The sequence below is a fragment of the Benincasa hispida genome, chromosome 11 (genome assembly GCF_009727055.1).
Source record: "Benincasa hispida cultivar B227 chromosome 11, ASM972705v1, whole genome shotgun sequence".
NCBI classification, from domain to species: domain Eukaryota; kingdom Viridiplantae; phylum Streptophyta; class Magnoliopsida; order Cucurbitales; family Cucurbitaceae; genus Benincasa; species Benincasa hispida.
In genome coordinates, this window is record NC_052359.1 from 47474879 (window position 1) to 47495116 (window position 20238).

The following is a 20238-nucleotide window of genomic DNA, read 5'->3' on the forward strand; positions in this document are numbered from 1 at the left end:
TGCATTGAATGTGAGTGTGTGAAGGTGATGCGTTGAGTTATGGGAATGGTGATGGAGTGACAGAAATACAACACAAATGAAGCAGTGTGCTTTGTTCCAGAGGTCCTCTATGGAATTTCTTGGAGGAAGTGGCAACATTTGTCCACCCCTTCTATTTCTTAACTTTCATCAAAGATTGATAAGTTTGTAGTTCATTGAGGAGGGTGGTCAGGTTGTAGTAGCATGATCATAACAGTGTTACTATGGAATTAGAGGAAACTCTCTGGCAGAATCTCCAAAATAAAGCTAACCTGACTGGCCTTATCGATGACGGCCCTGTTCATTCCACCTATGTTAAAATGGACCATCATGTTGAAAACGTGTCCTCTAACAGATGTCTCCTCTTTCATATGAGCATTGAAGATGAACTTCAAAGCATCATGTTTGAACTGTGAGGATGGTTGTCCAAACATCACTTGCAGTGAATCCATAATCTCGCATGCAGTAACCATGGATTCATGATTATTTGCCAAAAATTTAGACAAGTAGGCAAGAATGTACACTTCGGCCTTCTCATTTGCCTTTACCCATATTTCGTATGCATCAAGAATATTTCGATCTGCATTTTGAGATGGGGCCTAAGGACACTCCCCAAGTAGAAGAACTCTTAGGTCATCGATGGTAGCACAGTATTGATCGTGTTTTTTTCAAATCATGTAGTTATCATCAGTTAACTTATCAGCACTTAAAAGGTTAATTGTAGCGCTAGCCATAATGAAGTTTGTTGAAAATAATACAAATTATTTATATTAGTTATACGTATTACCCATTAAAAACCAATCAAATTCAACAAAATTTTAATGTAACCTATCTGACATCTAATTTTGCAATGATGTTTCAGTGAGTTAAGATAAAAGTCACCGTAAGGTGGATAGACACCCCTTCACTGAATTGAGACATTCTCAACCAATCATTATACTAAAATAACTCTTATTCCTATAATGAGTAGTCATCATTGTTCGGTCAAGAAATCATTAACTTGCTTAATAATTTCTTGAAAGTATAACCTTTCATTTTAGATTCTAGAGTTTCGCCCAATGAGCCAACCATAGGAAAAAACTAATCAGGACAAGAGCTAAAGCAATCCTATCCATTACTGGAGTTTGAGTAAAATTTCATGCAAATACTTTCTTTAAGGGGACACAAGCAAATGGTGCCACGAGGCCAAACATGAAATTGTACTACAAACTAATGAAGGATACCATGGGATATAGGGTTGGCAAAATTTCCCGTGGGGCCCTGCCCCGATCGGGGCAGGGAATCCTCGGTTTGACTAGGGATGGGGTCAAATCGGGGAATTTTTTTGGGACTCCTTCTGGGGATGGGGCAGGGACGGGGATGGTATCCTCGCCCTGACCCCGACCCCGATTTTATATAGTTATATTTTTAATATTTTAAAAATATATATTTATAATATATAAAATAACTTATTTATATATATGTTTATAAGGTATACTATAGACTTAAAGTGTTGTGAGCCCAATATTGAATATATAAATTTTAAATTTAAGCCCAAAAGTCAAGCCCAAACTTAAAAAATTAAAAGAAAAAAAATGGGGAATCCCTACGGGGATCTAATATGGGATTCTCCATGGGGAATTAGTAGGGGAATCCCCGCGGGGACCCCATTTCCCCAATAAGGAATCCCCGCCCCCGTCCCTGTCTTCAAATGGTGGAGACGGTGGCAGGGATGGGGGAATTTTTCCCCACGAGGCCGAGGCCAGGGGACTTTCCCCCGCCTTGGCCCGACCCCGTTGCCAACCCTAATGGCATGTGTTGACACACGTCCCTCTCTCACTTACTGTAAACACTTTCTTCATTCACATTGATATTGAAGAAACTCTTATTCAAGAGTACCTACGAGTGGAAGCGGATCTTTCAAATTCCTTATGAAAGAATTACCACATATACATTCAAAACATACTAATATGCATTCATAATGCTAAAGAGATCAAGAGATCATACCAGATGAAGATTTCTTCTTCACAGCGAGTCTAAAACCTAACCGTCTACCTCGAACAATCACCACTCGAACAGAAGGAAACAGAGAAGACACCACCACTTAGAACCCTCAGTATTCTTGGAGTGAGAATCCAAAGTGTGGGCTTTGTTCGGATTTGGTAGAAGGAAAGAGGAAGAGAGACCGCACACAACGATCAAGCAGGTGGGAGATAAGGTCGTTTATCGTATAGACAAGATGCTTGATCGTTTAGGTGAAGTATACGATCGTGTAGGAAAAAGTAAGCGATTGTCTAAACGACTGCGTAGGAAAAACTAAGCAATCGTCTATACAATTGTTTAGTAAATATTGGGAGCTAAACGATCGCTTAGGAAAAGGTAGACAATTGTTTAGTTAATAGTGCACGAAAGTGTAATCGGTAAGCGATCGCTTAGCAATATCGTATATGTAAGCGATCGTGCAGACACTATTGTATAGACACTGATTTTCTAAACGATGACACTCACTTTAATACATGTCCGCGCCTCCATGCTCAATACATCATCAACTATTTATGCATCTCAATGTGATCTTTCAATACACTCATCCGTTATTTAAAACAGAAGAGACGTCGTCTCATTTCCTTTATAACCGTCGAATGAATGTGATCTCATCATATTCATAACATATAAATTAATATCATACATTAATTACAATATTTTCCTCTACTAGATATAAATCATATTTATATTCAATTTCCTCCAAATTAATATATCTCATACATAAAGTTAATTATATCATATTTAATTAACTCGTTCAATTATATCATATATAATCGAACTCCCTCTTGTCAATTTAAACATTTCAAACTGATCCAAAAACTGACTCTCAACTTGTATCCAAGCTACCAATGTGACCTTATGGACCTATGGCTCGAAGCTCCAATGGTACGTGAATAACTGACTAAACTCTTTAGTCACGATATCTACCATCCGTTAACTACCAGGCATTCTACTAAAAACCGACAGTTGAGCTTTTCTTGCTATAGATATATTTCTATGTCCATTGGATATAACCAATCATCAGTACGATGACCCTTCACAGATGCTTGTAATTATAACAGGCCAATTTACCATTTTTTCCCTGTAATTACATCTTCCTTCTTAAGTACCACTGATCTCTCTAATGAACAATACAACATACTCCTACTATGTGTGAACACCTCTCGGGCCATGAGAAGGTGTGTGGCGCCACATCGTTCAAGCTCCAGGATTAGCCCTTAAGAGAGCAATCTATCCTGTCTCTTATACACATCTAGATGTGTATAAGAGACAGGCGCCACATCGTTCAAGCTCCAGGATTAGCCCTTAAGAGAGCAATCTATCTACTTACCCTTACTTTAGGGAAGGAGTGAACTCTATCTTGTGAAGCTGAGTTCCCAGCTCCCAACTCGCACTTATACAAATCAAAGAACCGCCCTCAATGGCAGGAGTTCCCAACTCACTCAGGATTGAGGTCATGTTACCTATGGTCATCCTAGTGAAGTGAAGTCTCAGTCATGAACGGAGTTATATGACAATACATTAACACTTCGAGGTCAAGTCTTATACAAACTCTTTGTATAGGACGCCCCTGCTCGCATGTCCACCACACGAATGATCAGGATCAGACCATCTGTGACAAGTCACAACATTTGCAACAATTCCACAAAACAGACCACGTCCGTAGTGTTATCAGGATAAGGTTTTCCTCCTATATCCATATACTACAGACTATTTTTGTTGTCACTTAAGACATGATCCACTTGTATGTCACTACATACATGCTTAAGTTACATAAAGACAACCAGAGATATTAAGTTTATTGGTTTGTGGTAAAATAAAAAACATTTAAATGTGCAAAGTCAAGTAGTGAAGTAAATATCATTTATATTATACATCACAAATGTTCGTACAAAGTTGTTTACAAACTACAGGACACAAAACTTTAGGGTACAAACACCAATAATTGACCTATGCAAACACCTTCCTTAGGGGGACACAAGCAAACAACGTCATGAAAACGGGCATAGATCTCACGGTGTGAACTTTTAGGGAGAATGTGAAAGAAAATTGACTTATTATATACATCATTTTCCTCCCACTAAGTGTTTTAAATCTAGGGTTCGTTACTTAGGTAAATCCGGCTAATAATTTATCTAAGTGTATTGTTAATTTGGCCCAATATAACTTTTATATTAGATAGTTTAACAGTATATAATTTTGTTCATTACACACTTTAATAAACTAAATCATTTATTGCATGCTTATAAAATACTTGTCTAATTCACCTTCTAGGTTGATTCCCATGTAGGGGTCTTCCGTTCCCGTTAGCTTAAATACCCCAACCTTAGATAGAATCTTCCTTAGACAAAGGTCTATAAACAATTATTTTATAAATTTAATATGTTATTATTTCTAATTTAATCCTATTAAAAAGAAAATAAAAGATTAACCTATTTCTAATCATATTAGAAATATTTTAACATAAGTCTATGGGAATTAATTTTAAACTATTTAAAATTAATTGAAACCTATGTTTGCATGCAACTCTTGATTATAAATTTTAATTCTAATCATCAAACTTGTAACACTTAAAAATTAATGAAATAAATAAAACCTATAATCATGTACCTAACGACATTAATTAAATATAACATTTATATTTACTAAGTAATGTCCTGCTCATTGTAATTTCATTTTCATACATAATATGATACTTCTATTATAAGATAATGGAAATAAAACACATCCATCATTCAACCATATAATATAACTTTTATACTATAGTATGATGCATGGATATGTTAATGATGTATGCAATCATATAATATAACACTAACATTCAATATGATGCATGTGTATGCTTATAATATCGTGCACCTTATAATATAACAATTATATTAAATATGATGTATGATAAATGTTTATCCTAGTGTTAGGTGGAATCTAATGTCACTCTTAAATCCCTAACCTAAGCAAATAAAATTTGTAATTCATCAAACTTACTTCTCATACTAACTAGTAGCATAAGCGATAAATCCGGGGTCGAACCTTAGGGAACCTAATGACTAATTATCTCAATTTAAGAATTCCTTGAATAAAGGAGAGAGGTTGTTGGTTTGTTAAGAAATTAAAAGAAAGAAACATGCAAGATTTGATTAATGTGAGACGGGCACAATTGAGCACAAGATTAAATTTGAAATTCTCTATGTAAAAGTTCTTGGGAAATGGGTTCATTAGGGTAAATTTATCATTGAATTAAAAAAGATTATGAAAATTACATAATTCTATAACCTATTAGGCTAAAGACCAAATAGCCCAATTAGCTAACAAAAATTACGATATTTATTAGTCCTAAATTATTCAAAATCACTTCTTTAACAACAATTTTCATGATTTATCCCAATTTGCATTAAGATCTAGGGTTTTCTTTGTTGTGACATTCTTTAAGTCGGAAAGCCTAGACTAAGGTAACTAATGAAAAGTTTATATTGTAATAAGTAAGGGAGTAATGTAATAAAAATAAACAATGATGGATGAATGGGGGCAAACAATGATTCAGCCTTTTGAATGTTATGCCTTAAGTGATGTAGTCGGATCATACTAGAGCAGCGAGTTACGCATGGATAAAAATTGACTCCTATTCGATCTTGTGCCAAATTCCTTTAGGAGATCTAAGCAACTAATGCCTAATGTTTCCATGGTTAGCTGGGTCTTAGATTAATTCAAGTTCAGTTTCTTTATCCTATGGTGCCCCTTATTTCTAAAGGGGGGTGACAATTCTATTTCTAGACTCGTAGTCCTATATCCTTTTGTGACATTCTTTTACACTCTAACCTTCTCAGAATTAAAGTTTCACTAGATTGCTAAATTAAATGATCAGTTTAACTTACCAATTTTATCTTTAAAATCAACAAAGAGAATGCATTAAACAAAGTGATATAAAGTACAATATTACTTAAGTCATCGTAGGGCTTCCATATTTTTGAACCCTTAGGAGGATTTAGCTCATGACTAATGATAAAATAATAAACTTTATCAAATAAAAAACCATAACTGCACGATAGTGTTTGATAGGTGAAGAAAATAAAGAAGATTACAAGCAATAAGTGAAAGAATAATGGTGGTAAATACAATTCTAATATGCCTTGGGATAAATCCTCAAATTCCTAGTCTTTCCCTAGGTTGGTTCTCCTTTCTCAAGGATGAACCTTCTCTCACCGCACGGTTTCATGGGATGAGATGACCTAGAGTGATTACACCTCAGAGGAACTATTGTTTTTAAGACCACTACTTGAGAAGTTGAGAAAACACCCAAAGGGGCTGACTAAAATGGCAGAATTATGGAAAAAAACGTGGTGGAGTCGTCGTTGAAGAGTTGTTCGAAATGAAGAGCCTCCACTCCTTCTATAGGCCCTAAATCGATTGAGGAGAGTTGAAATCCAAGCTCCGTGGGGTTTCGAGAAAATTGCAATCACCCCTAATTGGGTTGAATTATAGAAAATTAGGGTTTAGTGATGCAGCCCATGTGAAGTTTGGCAATGCGGCCACATTAAACAAAAATCTCCAATCTCGTTAAAATCACTTGTCAAAGTTCACAAAATCACCCCAAAATTAGTAAATAACAACTTTTAACCTTATTTTAACTAAATAAGACTAAATTTAGGGGAAAATACTAAGAGTCTATTTTTCTGAGTAAAAGTATAAAAAAAAGCCTAAAAACGTGCCTTTTATGGCATGCATCAATACCTTTGATCTCAAAGTAAAAGGTAAATAACAATTACTGGTAAGATATGATGACTTTATTTAGAGGAATCTATGACATTCACTAACTTAATAATAAAAGCGACCCATTTGTTAGAGGATAGAAAAGAAAGAAAGTGACCTATGTGTTTTAGTCAATTATCTTAATAAATTATTGTTCAATCTAATTAATTGGACATGTTTTTTTTTTCATTGAGTTTGATTTAACTTTTTTAATGCAAATTGTAGGATGTGAGATTGAGTTTTCGACTTCAATTATTTTTGAGCTAAACTTACTTTGACATAATTGGAGGTAATCTAATTCATTTTTTGTTTTTTTTTCTTTCGACTTATCCGATTAATATTTTATTTAAATTAGGTTAGATTCTTTTATATCATACCAACATGTTGTCAAAGTAAGCTTAATACTACAAATTAGGAGATGCGACAAATATAAAATTAAACTTGAAAACAAAATAATATTCCTTATTCATATAAAATTTAAATAATTATCTAAAAGTATAGATTCCTAAAAGTTTAAATTTAAATATTCCCTTTTAAAGTCAAATACACCAAAATATAAGTTAAAAAATAACATTAAATTTAAATAGGAAAAATGCATTTTAGATCTTAGGATTTATATTAGATTTATGGATAAAAGTATATCACGTTGAAATTTAGGGACCTAAAGAAATCTAGAGACTACTTAAAAAAATATTAAATCCGTCAAAATAAAAATAACTCAACTGGCATAATACTTATTATCAACTTTAAAACCATTGGAAATTAAACAACATCCCTCAACGAAAAAGCGCCTGAAATGCGTGTAGCGTGTGGGTCTTTTAATTATTATTTTTTAAAAAATAAAAAAAAAACAAAAAACAAAAAAATGCTCTCCCTTTGGCTTTGATTGTAAATTACACCATTTAATCGCCACGTCTTTTGGCGGCACTTTCTCTCCACTACTCCCTTTCTGGACTTCATTTCTCTGCTAACACCCAAAAATCAAATGTCTCCCTCTTCCTCTTCTTCTTCCTCTTCTTCGTAACGAACAAGAACGCCATTCATTTCATCTTCCATCTCTCTCTCTCCAATTTTCGTCGTATATATTTCTATCTCGCTTCGTTTTCTCAATCTCTTTCGTCGGTTGAAGTTCGAGGAATTCCTTTTTGCCGGCGGTATGGGTGCCTCTTTCAACGACGAACTGTTGCTCGCTCCGGTTCGCAACTTTAATTCCTCTCAGGATATCCGCTGCTCTAAACACGTCCATGACAACGTTCACGGCAACATTTATCTTGATCCGGTAGCGTATTTTTGGATTTCATACGTAATCTGGAAAAAAAAAAAAATTCTAGTGTTTTTGTTTTCTTGTGAAAATGTTGCGGTTCTCGGATTTTGAATTTGATTTGCGGAGCTTCGTTCTGTTTTTGCAGCTCTCTTTGAAATTTATTGATACCGAGCAGTTTCAGAGGTGAGTTCATGTTTTTTGTTGTTGTTGTTGTTGTGAGACGATGGAATGGAGATGTTTCTTTAGCTATGGAGGAGGATATCGAGTGGCTTGTGTGTATTATGATTCGTTATTTTATTCTTTAATTGAATGTGTGTATTCTTTTCTAAAGGAATATGAAAAAAACCGTTCAGACATGGCTTGTTTGATAGTTCTGAAGATAAACTCTATAAGCTGTAGTCTGATTATTTGACTTATTCTTGTATTGCAGGCTTCGTGAATTGAAGCAGCTTGGTGAGTACTCTTCCTCGTTTATTCATTTTCGTGAATGATGTTTCGTATTTGTTAATCCTGGAATTTGAGGTCGTTATATTCGCGAGCGTGAATGTGTATTTAAGAGGTTTGCATATGGTATTGTCGGCCAATTAAGTGTGGCTAGCTGTTTCAGATCAGAAATTTGAACACATTTGGCGTTTAGTCAAATATTGCTGATGAGAGCACGTGCTTCGCTCGTTTTCTGGTTTGGACTATATATTGACATGTCTACGATAATTATATCATGGAACTTTTATACTTGTTGATTGCTACCACTGAATCACCGAGAAACTTTGACTTCGTGTCTCTGTGACATGGTGAGGAATGAAGAGTTTGTTTTTAAGATTTTTCTTGACTGTTTCACCACAAGCTCCTGCTCAAGTATTTTAGGGATAAATTTTAGTGCTATTCAATGTATACTATTAATTTCATTTCATGTGCTTACAATCAAGTTTGTACACGTTCAGGTGTGACACATATGGTCTATCCGGGAGCTGTTCATTCTAGATTTGAACACTCGTTAGGAGTGTATTGGCTAGCTGGAGAAGCTGTTCAAAAGCTTAAAAATTACCAAGTATGAATCAATTATTTGATATTGTGTTACTTGTTCAGTAGTTTATTTATGGAGCAGTTTCAAAGGCGATCATCTCTTATTGATGGCTTATGCCTTTAATCTTATAGGGAGCAGAGCTTGATATTGATCGCAATGATATCCAAACGGTGAAACTTGCTGGTAGTTATTTGTCTTACCTTTTCAAATTTATTTAACTTCTCATCTGGAATATTTGTTGGTTTGTTTTCACTTCTTTGTTAGTTTCTACTTCTGAGTTATCTAACTTCTCATATGTGATATCTGTTGGTTTGTTTTCACTTATCTATTGATTTCTACTTCTAATTTATTTGTCATTTGTGATGTCTGTTGGTTTATTTATTACTTATTTGTTAATTTGTAGGCCTTCTGCATGATGTGGGCCATGGGCCTTTCAGTCACCTGTTTGAGCGTGAGTTCCTCCCCAAGGTTTTGAGTGACTATGACTGGTAATTGACATCTTCATAATGTATCGCCTTTGGTTATGAATCTGTTTTTTGTTGTTATTATTGTTGTTGTTATTTTTTTTGGGAAAAATACATTCCTTGAGTGGCATTTTATTTTATCTACATAGTTTTGTGGTAATTATATTTGCTTGTTATGTAATTGATTGTTTTTTTTTTTTTTATTTATTATTTCATTATAGGTCTCATGAACTTATGTCAGTTAAGATGGTTGACCATATTGTTGATGAACACCACATAGATATTGATTCTGGAATGATAAAAAGAATCAAGGTATACTTATGTAGTTATGTTTTTACCAACTATTATATAGTTCTTTCTCTTATTCAGTGGATATCATTCTTACATCGGTTACTAAGATGCTTAAATTAAAAAAGAAAAGAAGAAGGAAAAAAAATTCCGGCCTACCTTTATGATGCTTAATATTTTGGAAACTCGGAAGTTTATGATTTAAAGTTTAATACTTGTACTTATGGACCTTGTCAGGAGATGATACTATCTAGCTCTGAGTTTACTCGGCCGAAGGTAGGAATTTTGTTTTTATATTCGGCGAATTCTTTTCTGGGATAAAGTTCAGATGAATTTGGGGTAATGAATATTATGGTCTGCACGTACATTTTATGTGTGATGTGTGATAAATAGGGTTCGAGGGAGAAGCGTTTCTTGTACGACATTGTTGCAAATGGACGAAATGGAATTGATGTGGACAAGTAATTGGTTGTTTGTTTTTCAAATTTAATTTCCAATTTTTGAGTCTTCCAGTTTAAACATTACATCTACTTTAGGTTTGATTATATCGTGCGTGATTGCCGGGCTTGTGGTTTAGGATGCAACTTTCTGTTTGAGAGGTATGGCTGTCTTATCTTTACATTTAATTTTTAAATTTTCGTTATTTTGGGATGGGGGTTGTGGAGTTTGCTGTTAGGTGGCTGTTATGTGTAGTCTGTGCTTGCCATGCAGGTTAATGGAGACTATGCGAGTTATAGATGATGAAATTTGCTATAAAGCTACGGACTGTCAGTATCATCAGCTTATATCTGTTTATTTCAATTATAGTCATACTTTAAAGTTTGAGCTTATGAGTTGTGATTTTCCAGATCTTACCATTCACAAATTGTTTACTACTCGGGCTGATTTGTATCGAACAGTTTATGTGCACCCGAAAGTTAAGGTAGGAATGTAAGAATATGCCCTTTCTTTTCCTTCCGCGAGTTCAATTGAGAATAATACTTCAATCAAATTAATTATTCGTCTTTATGCTAATTCCTCTCTCTGTTTCCAATATTTATCCTCTACTTCCTGCCTCTAATTTCTATTTTTGATAAACTTTTTTTTTGAAATACTATTTTTGATAAACTTGTAAGAACTAGTTTATATAGGATAAGAATTAACAGTAGAATTAAATTCTGAAAAACTAGTAATATATATATATATATTTCTTCTGCATATGCAGGCTATTGAGCTTATGGTAATTGATGCTCTGTTGAAGGCAAATGATTATCTTGAGCTTTCATCTTACATACATGATCCATCCCAGTATTGGAAGGTTTTGAATACTACTTATCAGAGTTCTCATGCGCACGATAGTTTTTCTGTGTTCATTGTTTACCGTGTCCCTTATTCTCTAAAATGCAGTTAGATGATTCTGTTGTTAAAACAATTGAGACAGCCTCCAACGAAGAACTAAAGGAATCTAGAGATCTGATTTTGCGAATCCGCAGAAGAAATCTCTACCAGGTTCCAATCATTTCTTTTTCACCATTTCTTCAGTGCTTCAATGTTGATAAATGCAAAACACTGTAGATTTGTGCAAATGTGTTCAAATTGAAGCTAACACTGTTGAATTTTGCCGCTTTTCCAGTTCTGTAATGAATATGCTGTCCCGAAAGACAAACTGGAATACTTCAAGGATGTAACAGCTAAAGATATTGTTTGTTCTCAGGTTTTTTCTCATACATGTTTTTAGTGTACACACGTTTGTTGGGTTAACAAAGTAGAGTCTGAATTATAGCTTGTTTATGATATCGTTGTTTAGAAAAATGGTGGAGTGCTGCTACAAGAGGAGGACGTTGCTGTCAGCAATGTTAGGATTGACTTGACGCGTGGTAGAAATAATCCTCTTGAAAGGTTGAGAAAGAATAATTTTTTTTTTCGGGGGGTTGGAATCATTCTCACGTGGTAATTGTGATACATTGGTTGTTGCTAATCTGTTCTCTCTTCTTGTGCATGTTTAATTTCCAGGATTCATTTCTTCAAGGTACACTACTCACTCATTAACCCTTTGAACCTTCTTACCTGTCAAATTAGATATTTTCAGAGCTTATTATTATAGGCTTTTTATGTGAATCCTTGTTACTCAATATTCAAATATTAATATTATAGGTGAGATAACATGATATCTATACCTTGGACCTTTAATATTGGTGTCAAACCAAATCTAAATTTTTTATTAAAATGAATCTCTTCCTCCATTGAGGGGAGGGAAACCTTTATTTATAGGAAAACAGAGTATAGGTTCTATTTACATAACATAATTACAAACAAAACTAACAAATTTAACACAACAATCAATTCATAACAAACAATTATTAAACTAACTATCCTTCAAAGATAAAGCTTCTAATTATACCATATTTCACTCCTCTAAAATCAGACTCATCCTTGAGGATGACAATTAGGATGCCAATTGGAAGTCATCAGGAGCAAAATAAGGTTTGAGATCACCAACGTTGAATATTGGATTAATATGTAGGTCACAAAGAAACTCAATGCGGTAACTTGGTTTGGCCGTCGGTCTGTGAATGAGAAGTAGGGCTTAAATGCATTATTCCATTAATCCCTCGGCCTTATTCGAATCTGGTGGTATTCACTCTTCATGTCCACTTTTGAGAATATTAAGGCTCCTCGAAGTTGGTCAAGCAAATCACTTATTCGAGGCATCGGGAAGCGATATTTCACTATGATTCAATTGATAGCTCTACTATTCATGTACATCCTCCAACTACCATTCTTTTTTGGTGTAAGTAGGGTTGGCACTGCACAAGGGCTCAAGCTTGGTTGAATATGCCCTTTTTTGAGTAACTCCTCAATGTGTTGATGAAGGATTTCATACTCCTTAGGACTCATCCTATAATGAGGTAAATTTAGTAGTATAGCTCCTGGAATTAGATCAATATGATGTTAGATGTCTCGTGATGGATGTAGTCCCTTAGGCTCCTCTCTAAGTTGAGGGAATTCCTCAAACAATCTTTGCACTTCTGGAGGAACTTCATTTTCTTGAGTTTCTTTGGACTTCTCGCCAAGAAGTCCTAGAATATCAGCCTCCCTTTCCTCCATCAAAATCTGACCATTGACTGTAGTAAACAAATGGCTGCTGTCTTTTTTCTTTGAATTTACTCTTCCTTATTCTTGAGTAACACCACTTGCTTGCCCATCCAATGGAATTTGTAAGTATTTTATATTGCCATGGTCTTCCCAGCAAAATGTGACATACATTCATTTCTAACACATCACATACTATTTGGTATTGGTCTTTATAACTACTGCCCCCATCCAATGGAATTTGTAAGTATTTTATATTGCCATGGTCTTCCTAGCAATATGTGACATACATTCATTTCTAACACATCGCATATTATTTGGTATTGGTCTTTATAACTGCTGCCAATTGACAAAGGAATGGTGCAAATTTCACTAGTGCCTCGCCACTTTTCTTCACCCAACCGATCTTGTAAGGGCTTGGATGAACTTCTACCTTGAGGTTCAAGGCTGTCACTAGTTTCTTGGAGACGAAGTTCTTACTATTTCCTGGTCTATAATTACGTTGCACACCTTCCCATTGATTGTACATCTTGTTTTGAAAAAACAATGTCGTTGAGGGTTGGGGTTTCCTTTAGGAGCAATTAGCACCCTTTGGAGAACACAAAATACCCTCTCACCATCATCAGGTTCAATGAATTCAGCTTCTTCAACTTCGTCACTATTTTTAGTTAGGATTTCTTCTTCATCTTCCATGTAAGCTACCCTCTTCCTTTGAGGGCACTCATTGGACAAATGGTCAGCTTGGCCACATTGAAAGCATTTGCCCAGTGAAGGCCGGTTGTAAGGGTTTGGGACTTCTTTTTGTTTGCTGCTTCGATGTTCTTCTCCATGGTTCCTTCAGGGTTTTCTTTTTCCTTTTCTTTAGGGTGGTGCTAATGCTGGTTGGTTCATGATTTTATTTGAAGAATTCACTCTCCTACTTGTGGATGCATCCCACAAGGTATTTCTTGAAGCTTTCTTGGAGTGAATTTTATTGAGTTCCTCCACCGTTTCAGCGAAAGAAATCACATCAGCTAATAAATGGAATTGTTGAAGCTTTACTTTATCTTTGATGTCCATTCTCAACCCTCCAATGAACCGTGCAATTAGGTGTTGCTCGTTCTCGACCATATTAGTTCTCGCTCCGTAGTGATGAAACTCTTCTACAAAATCTACTACTGTCCATGGGCCTTGTTTGCAATTTTGATATTGATCATACAATGTTTGCTCGTAATTAGGAGGAAGGAACCTTTCTTTCATCAGTCTCTTCATTTTTTCCCACGTTCTGATAGGCCTCTTGCCTTGTCTTTGCTGATTGACTTTCAATTGATCCCACCAAGCGGAAGCTCCCCCTTTCAACTTGAATGCTATTAGTTGTGCCTTCTTGTGATTCGGTGTGCCCATGTAATCGAAAAAATTCTCGATGTTCTTGATCTAATCAAGAAACGTTTCGATGCACGCTTACCATTATAAAAGGATAAGTCAATCTTCATTTTGTAATCATGCTGTTCACCTCTAGCTTCATATCTTCCGTCTCTCTCTTCTTGGAGCATAAAACTCTTCTCTTTGGTCACTCTCACGCGAAGAATCCCAATCTTGGAATTTTTGCTGCCTTTCTTGCCTATTCAAACGTCTTTTTAGATTTTCTTGGAGCTGACTATTCAATCTTGGAGGCTCTTCTTGATGAATTTCTTGCTGAAATTGAATATTTCTTGGCTGTCCAGCACCACATCTACCCCTTCTCTCCCACACTTGATTGAATGTCAGGGTATCTTCCTCATGTTAATTTGGTGCCGTCAAAGCATCCAACTTTCTCACAATCGTGGCCACCGTTTCTTGAAGATATTCAATGATTCGTAAATTCCCTCTAACGAATCTTCAACAGACAGCAAGCGTACTGTTGTCTTTCTTGGAGAGAGGGTGGGGGTTTCTTCCACCTCTTGGTCTTGTGCTTGAATGTCTCCTTCTCTTGGGTAAGCAGCCCCTTTTCCCATCATCAGTCTGGATTCTTGGAGTGCTTTGATACCACTTTTGAATCTGATTTTTTTGTATCAAAATGAATCTTTTCCCCCATTGTGGGAGAGAAACTTTATTTATAGGAAGACAAAGGATATGGTTTAGGGTTTACATAATAGAGTATAGGTTTTGTTTACGTAACAGAATTGCAAACAAAACTAGCAAATTTAAAACAACAATCAATTCACAACAAACAACTATTAAATTAACTATCCTTCAAAGATAAAGCTTCTAATTACACCAAATATAGTCGATGATGAACATTGATTGGGGAGGATTATTGTTCACTAGTAGCAAAATTTCTTGCTTCGAAATCTTTGTCATGCCATATTACATGCAACTGGACTTGTCCTTGTTCTTTTGTGTTTTAAACTCAAATTAATCTGTAAATGTTGCCCTTTTTAAGCGCGTGCCCCAATTATATTACTGAATTCAAGTAATTCTTACAAAGTTTTGCTGTTTGACTCTTTGTAACTTAAAAAAATTCAAACAACATTCATATATCCAATTCACATCTCAACTCCTGTCAACCTCAACATCATGAAAGCAACTTCGACACCCAATTAGTTATTCGTATTGGTTAGCGGAATGTGAACATAGCAGAGGGGAGAAACCAAAGAAAATTTGTAAAATAGAGAGGAGTTAGAAATAAGTATGTGCAGTAGCTATTTAGTTGAGGCATGAGATTTTCTTAATCCCACTATACAAATCATACATTATTTCGTGCGTAATATTGTTCAAGAAATTTTATTTAGTTGAAATTGCATCTTCACAGAAAAACATGTTTTCTCATAAGAAAAATCTATTTGCCATGGTCTTTTGTTTTGTCATCTATCTATTTGCAGTATTATGTTAGGTTCAGTTCTGTTTTTCAGGATTATGAAAGCAATGATAAATTCAAGATTTCGGATGATCGCATAAGCCATTTACTGCCAACATCATATGAAGATATGATTGTGAGGGTGTATTCCAAGAAACCTGAGCTGGTCTGTATACTTCGATGCAAGATTATTGCGATCATGTTTTTGCTTCTGTTTCCAAACTGCAATACTTTTCCATGTAATTTTACAGGTAGAAGCCATCTCAGAAGCATTTGAAAACTTTCAGTTGAAGACGTATGGGATTAAAACACAAGTACATGCAACTCCAGATAAGAAGAAACGGCGCATTTGATGTTCCTGTTGTTGATATTACTTATATTCTTTCACAGAATGGGACAATGTTTCAATATAACATCACACAGACGTACCATTATAGATTTATGATTTTGACTTCTCCTGGAAGCTAGATTCATGAGGAATTTTTGTACATGACATGCCTTACTGATTTCGAGCTGGTTTAGCTGGAGGATCCCGCCACAAAAAGATTTTTGGTCAGCAAGTTTTGTTAAACCTTTTGCGACAAATGCTGAAGATTTTGAGCCTGCGTAATTCCTAATGTTGCCCGGCAGCTTTTAGTTTGTGATGATTCGTTTTACCTTTGACAAGGTTTTATTTGCATATCTGTCTTTCTGAATTCAGTATTGTACATCTTATCATACTTTGACCTGTTTCTATTGTCAAATACAGTTCTATAACGTCATGTCAATACAGATCCATATTAGCATTCTACACAATGGTTCGGAATTGTGAGCCTTAAAGTTTGAACAGTTTTAGTACTTGGGCTTTGTGACACCACTTGAATTTGTTTTATATTCTAGATTCTCAGACTTTGTTTTAATATTTAATGGGAAAGTGTGAAAGAAGTAATAGAATAGAAAATGCATCTTAGATAATCGTGTAGCGCTGAGTTTGATCAGTTACTTTTGTTATTAGATTGTCAAATTGTATAGTTTCCCCATAGAAAAGCTATCGATATAAAATCTGACTTTGCTTCCATTTTGTACTGTTGTAATGTAATGTAAAGACTAAGGTATTTGGAGTTTGAAGAACTTGCAGGTTTGTGGAAAAGGGTGAATCTGAATCTGGATGCTTGGGAAATTCATGAGGCACCTAAAATCTCAACCATCCATCAAAGTCCAACCCACAGAAAACAGGTAAGCCCCGTGACTCTCCCCATCCCCTTTAATTTTCTTCTCTTTCAGTGCCCTCTTGAAGTCAAAAAAGGTTAGGCTTCACGGGTCTTTTTCCTTCCTTAGCTTCATTTAAACATGACTTAGGGCTGGGTGGAATGACTTTAATGCTTAAAATTTCTTAAAAATACTTTTTTAAGCACTTGAAAAATCATTCCAAACTGGGGCTTCTGGTAATTTTTGTGCAGTGATTGCTAATTTCTTTTTATTACTGTTCAGTGTCCAGACCCCTCAGTTGTGGTGACAGGATTTAGGTGGTTTGAAATTAAAAGATTATGATGTGAATATATCCTAATTGATTAGGTGAAAGGCAACTAAATACTTTTTTTTCTAAGTTTAGAGAAGGTTGAGTTACAAATTTAGTTGACGAGAACTTTACTGGTATTTACTTAGGCTTGTTTGGAAGGATTTTCAATAAGAACACATTTTTTTTCACTCGAAAACATATTTTTAAGTATTTGAAAAGTCATTCCAAATAAGTTTTAATCTATTTACCATTCAATATTGACATGACATGCTAATTGGATTATTAATTGATGTGATGATGAAGTACAAGGGAGGAGATCTATCGGATGAAATGAAGTAAAATAAATAAATAAAATTTTGACTGCATTTTAAATTGAACTTCTTTTTGGTCTGCCTACCCTTTCTATATGCCACATTGTATTTAATAATTGATTATTAGTCCAATTAGTGTAAATTGATGGTATTAACTGCAGTTATTTACTGAATCAAAATAGAAGATTAGATGGAAAAAAAAAAAATTCAAGGTTCAAAGATTGAATATCACTATTCCATTTGTTTATCCTTTTAAAGTAGCAAAAATGTTTTGGAATCAAGGTTAAATTACAAGATTGGTTTTTGAACTTCAAGGTTTGTTTTGTTTTTGTCCTTGGACTCAAAAGTTTTTAATAGGTTTCTAACAAATTCAAAATATCAATTAGGTATAAATTTAAATTTTGTCTAATGAAACTACTTTCAATTGTGTTAATAAATTTGTGGATTTATTAAAAAAAATATGAGAATTTAGAAACTACATTTATACCTTAATAATTTTGAAAGTTTAAGAATTAAATAAATACAAAACTACAAGTTTTTGTATTTGGAATAAATGATAGAAAGATACTTAGAACTTCTGTACGGTGGAGAGGAAGTGGGAACTGGGAAGTTGAATAGAGAGTATATTGAAGGGTGCAGATTCTAAGTTTGTGTGTGTATATATTAATTGAAGAGCATCATATTGCTCCCCACTGGAACAGCATCTTTCTTATTCATTGTTTTAAATTTCGATTTCAATGTCCTGTTATTCTTTGAATGAAAATTCATAGGTCACTCAAGTCATTACAATAACATTCTTTTGTTCCTTTTCTCAAAAAGGTACTAGACAAAATACTAATTTTCGTTTGAAGATATGTTATAACATTTCTCCTTTTCATTATTATTGGAGGCTTAGAGCCAGTGGGACTGTGTCTCACCACAAACATTGGAAGCTATAGATTCTTAAATCATTAATAGGAAATTGATAGTATAATATGCATTGATTGTTTGGCCACCTAACTAAAGTTTTATAAATGGAATTTAAAGGGGACACCAGAAACTGACAGAAGATTTATTCTTACATAAATCAACAATTGTACTAAAAAAAAAAAATCAACAATGTAATTATATTAATATATTGGTTATCTTTTCGTTATTAGAATATATGTTAAAAAGCCCTTTTTATCTTTTTACTTTGGTTTAGTCTATATGTTTTAAAATGTCTAGTTTAAATTTAGTCAATGTAATTCCAGTACATATTAAAATTAGTTCTTATTTATTGTTTGATGTTAATTTCTATCAAATTCGTTAAAATAATTATTTATTGTTTGATGTTAATTTCTATCAAATTCGTTAAAATAATAATAATATTTTTTTTATTCAAAAACATGTTTTCAAAATTTATAACTAACGGGAATTGTTTTGTAATCCTTCTCTTTAGATATAGTTGTAGGTTAAAATTCCTATACCCAACTCTTTATACTAACTTTTACCAAAAAAATAGGAAGGAGATTGTGTGCATGTGTGTTTTTCTTTTTGGAAAATTTAATAATAGAGTAACATAGGAACTAACTTTTGGGATTTATTAAACTAAATTTGGATATTTAAAAGTATGTGAATTAAAATAAAACAACCAAAAATTATATTTTAACTTGTAATAAAAGGGTCTAGCTATTTTGTTTGTATCACTTTAATACTATAAAGGTTATTTGTGATATTAATTAGTTTAATAGACACTCTAATCGAAAGTATAGGAATAGAAACTAAAGTCATAACTTTAACTCTCTTAAAAGATATTATAATCTAAACTTGACTTTTCTCTAAAAAATTATTATAATATAAACTTTCAAAAGTTACAATATTATTCTTATTTTGAAAGGATATTTTTGGGTGAAATGACAAAATTTAATGGACTGTTTTTAAATATAAAAAATAAATCAAAATATTTATAAAATTATAGTAAAATTTTAGAACTATCAATGATAGACGTTGATATTTATCATTAATAGTTCTAAAATTTTATTATATCTTGTAAATATTTTCAACAGTTTTATCATTTGAAATAATTTTTTAAATTTAAAAGTGCATTTATAATTTAATCTATAATTTCTAACCAACGTAACAAAGACTGATAAGAGATCAAAACGAATATGAATTAAAAAAATGAAGATTTTTACGGTTCATTCTCGTACACAAACCCAAAATTAAAACAAGTCAAACACATCCTTAATTATTATTATTTTTTTCTCCTTCCCTCGTAAATCTACACAACCAAATTAAAAAAAATCATCAATTCCATAACTTCCATTTTAACTGTTTTTGCAGGTGCAGGTGCGCTTCTAGAAAACAGAGCTAAAAAGAAAAGAAAAAGGGAACCATAGAAGAAGACAGAAAAAAGCTATAATATTTGACTGTTTCCCCAGAAGAAGAAGAAGAAGAGGAGGAGGAGAAAGAATCGAGTGTGTATATAAGCGTTTCTGAAGGCAAAGAGAGACATAGATGTGGGATTGAAAAAACACACGTCTTCTTCAGGCAAAATCCATGTGCCCACATGGATGATGGAGAGAGGAAAACAGAGTAGAAACCAATCACACTCCTCTCTCTCTACTTGTACTTTTCTTGTGCACACTATTATTAATTTTCTCTTTCTTTTTTCCTTCTCCCTCCCCCCCTCTCTCTCTCACTCTCTCTCTCTCTCATCGAACCCAGTAATAATCCACAGACACAACGAACAAAC

The 20238-nt window shown here is 34.0% G+C and overlaps 1 protein-coding gene across 1 annotated transcript; it reads left to right on the plus strand.

Annotated features, from left to right (window-relative positions):
* Nucleotides 1-7673: 7673 nt before the first annotated feature.
* Nucleotides 7674-20222, plus strand: LOC120090956 (deoxynucleoside triphosphate triphosphohydrolase SAMHD1 homolog). Its single transcript, XM_039048684.1, has 20 exons — nt 7674-8065; nt 8196-8233; nt 8481-8503; nt 8992-9098; nt 9206-9257; nt 9478-9562; nt 9760-9850; nt 10064-10102; nt 10220-10287; nt 10363-10425; nt 10538-10593; nt 10675-10748; nt 11031-11123; nt 11213-11314; nt 11439-11519; nt 11613-11704; nt 11819-11834; nt 15769-15879; nt 15965-16928; nt 19827-20222. The coding sequence occupies exons 1-19, from the start codon at nt 7943-7945 to the stop codon at nt 16064-16066; spliced, it is 1416 nt and encodes a 471-aa protein (XP_038904612.1). The 5' UTR covers nt 7674-7942; the 3' UTR covers nt 16067-16928; nt 19827-20222.
* The last annotated feature ends 16 nt before the right edge of the window (nt 20223-20238 follow it).

What these genes read in the sequence shown, in the direction of transcription:
- LOC120090956 (XM_039048684.1), top strand. Translation starts at nt 7,943, where the DNA reads ATGGGTGCCTCTTTCAACGACGAACTGTTGCTCGCTCCGGTTCGCAAC. An exon ending in TCGTGAATTGAAGCAGCTTG is followed by an intron (nt 8,504 to 8,991) that starts GTGAGTACTCTT and finishes GTACACGTTCAG; the next exon opens with GTGTGACACATATGGTCTAT. An exon ending in TGCAACTTTCTGTTTGAGAG is followed by an intron (nt 10,426 to 10,537) that starts GTATGGCTGTCT and finishes CTTGCCATGCAG; the next exon opens with GTTAATGGAGACTATGCGAG.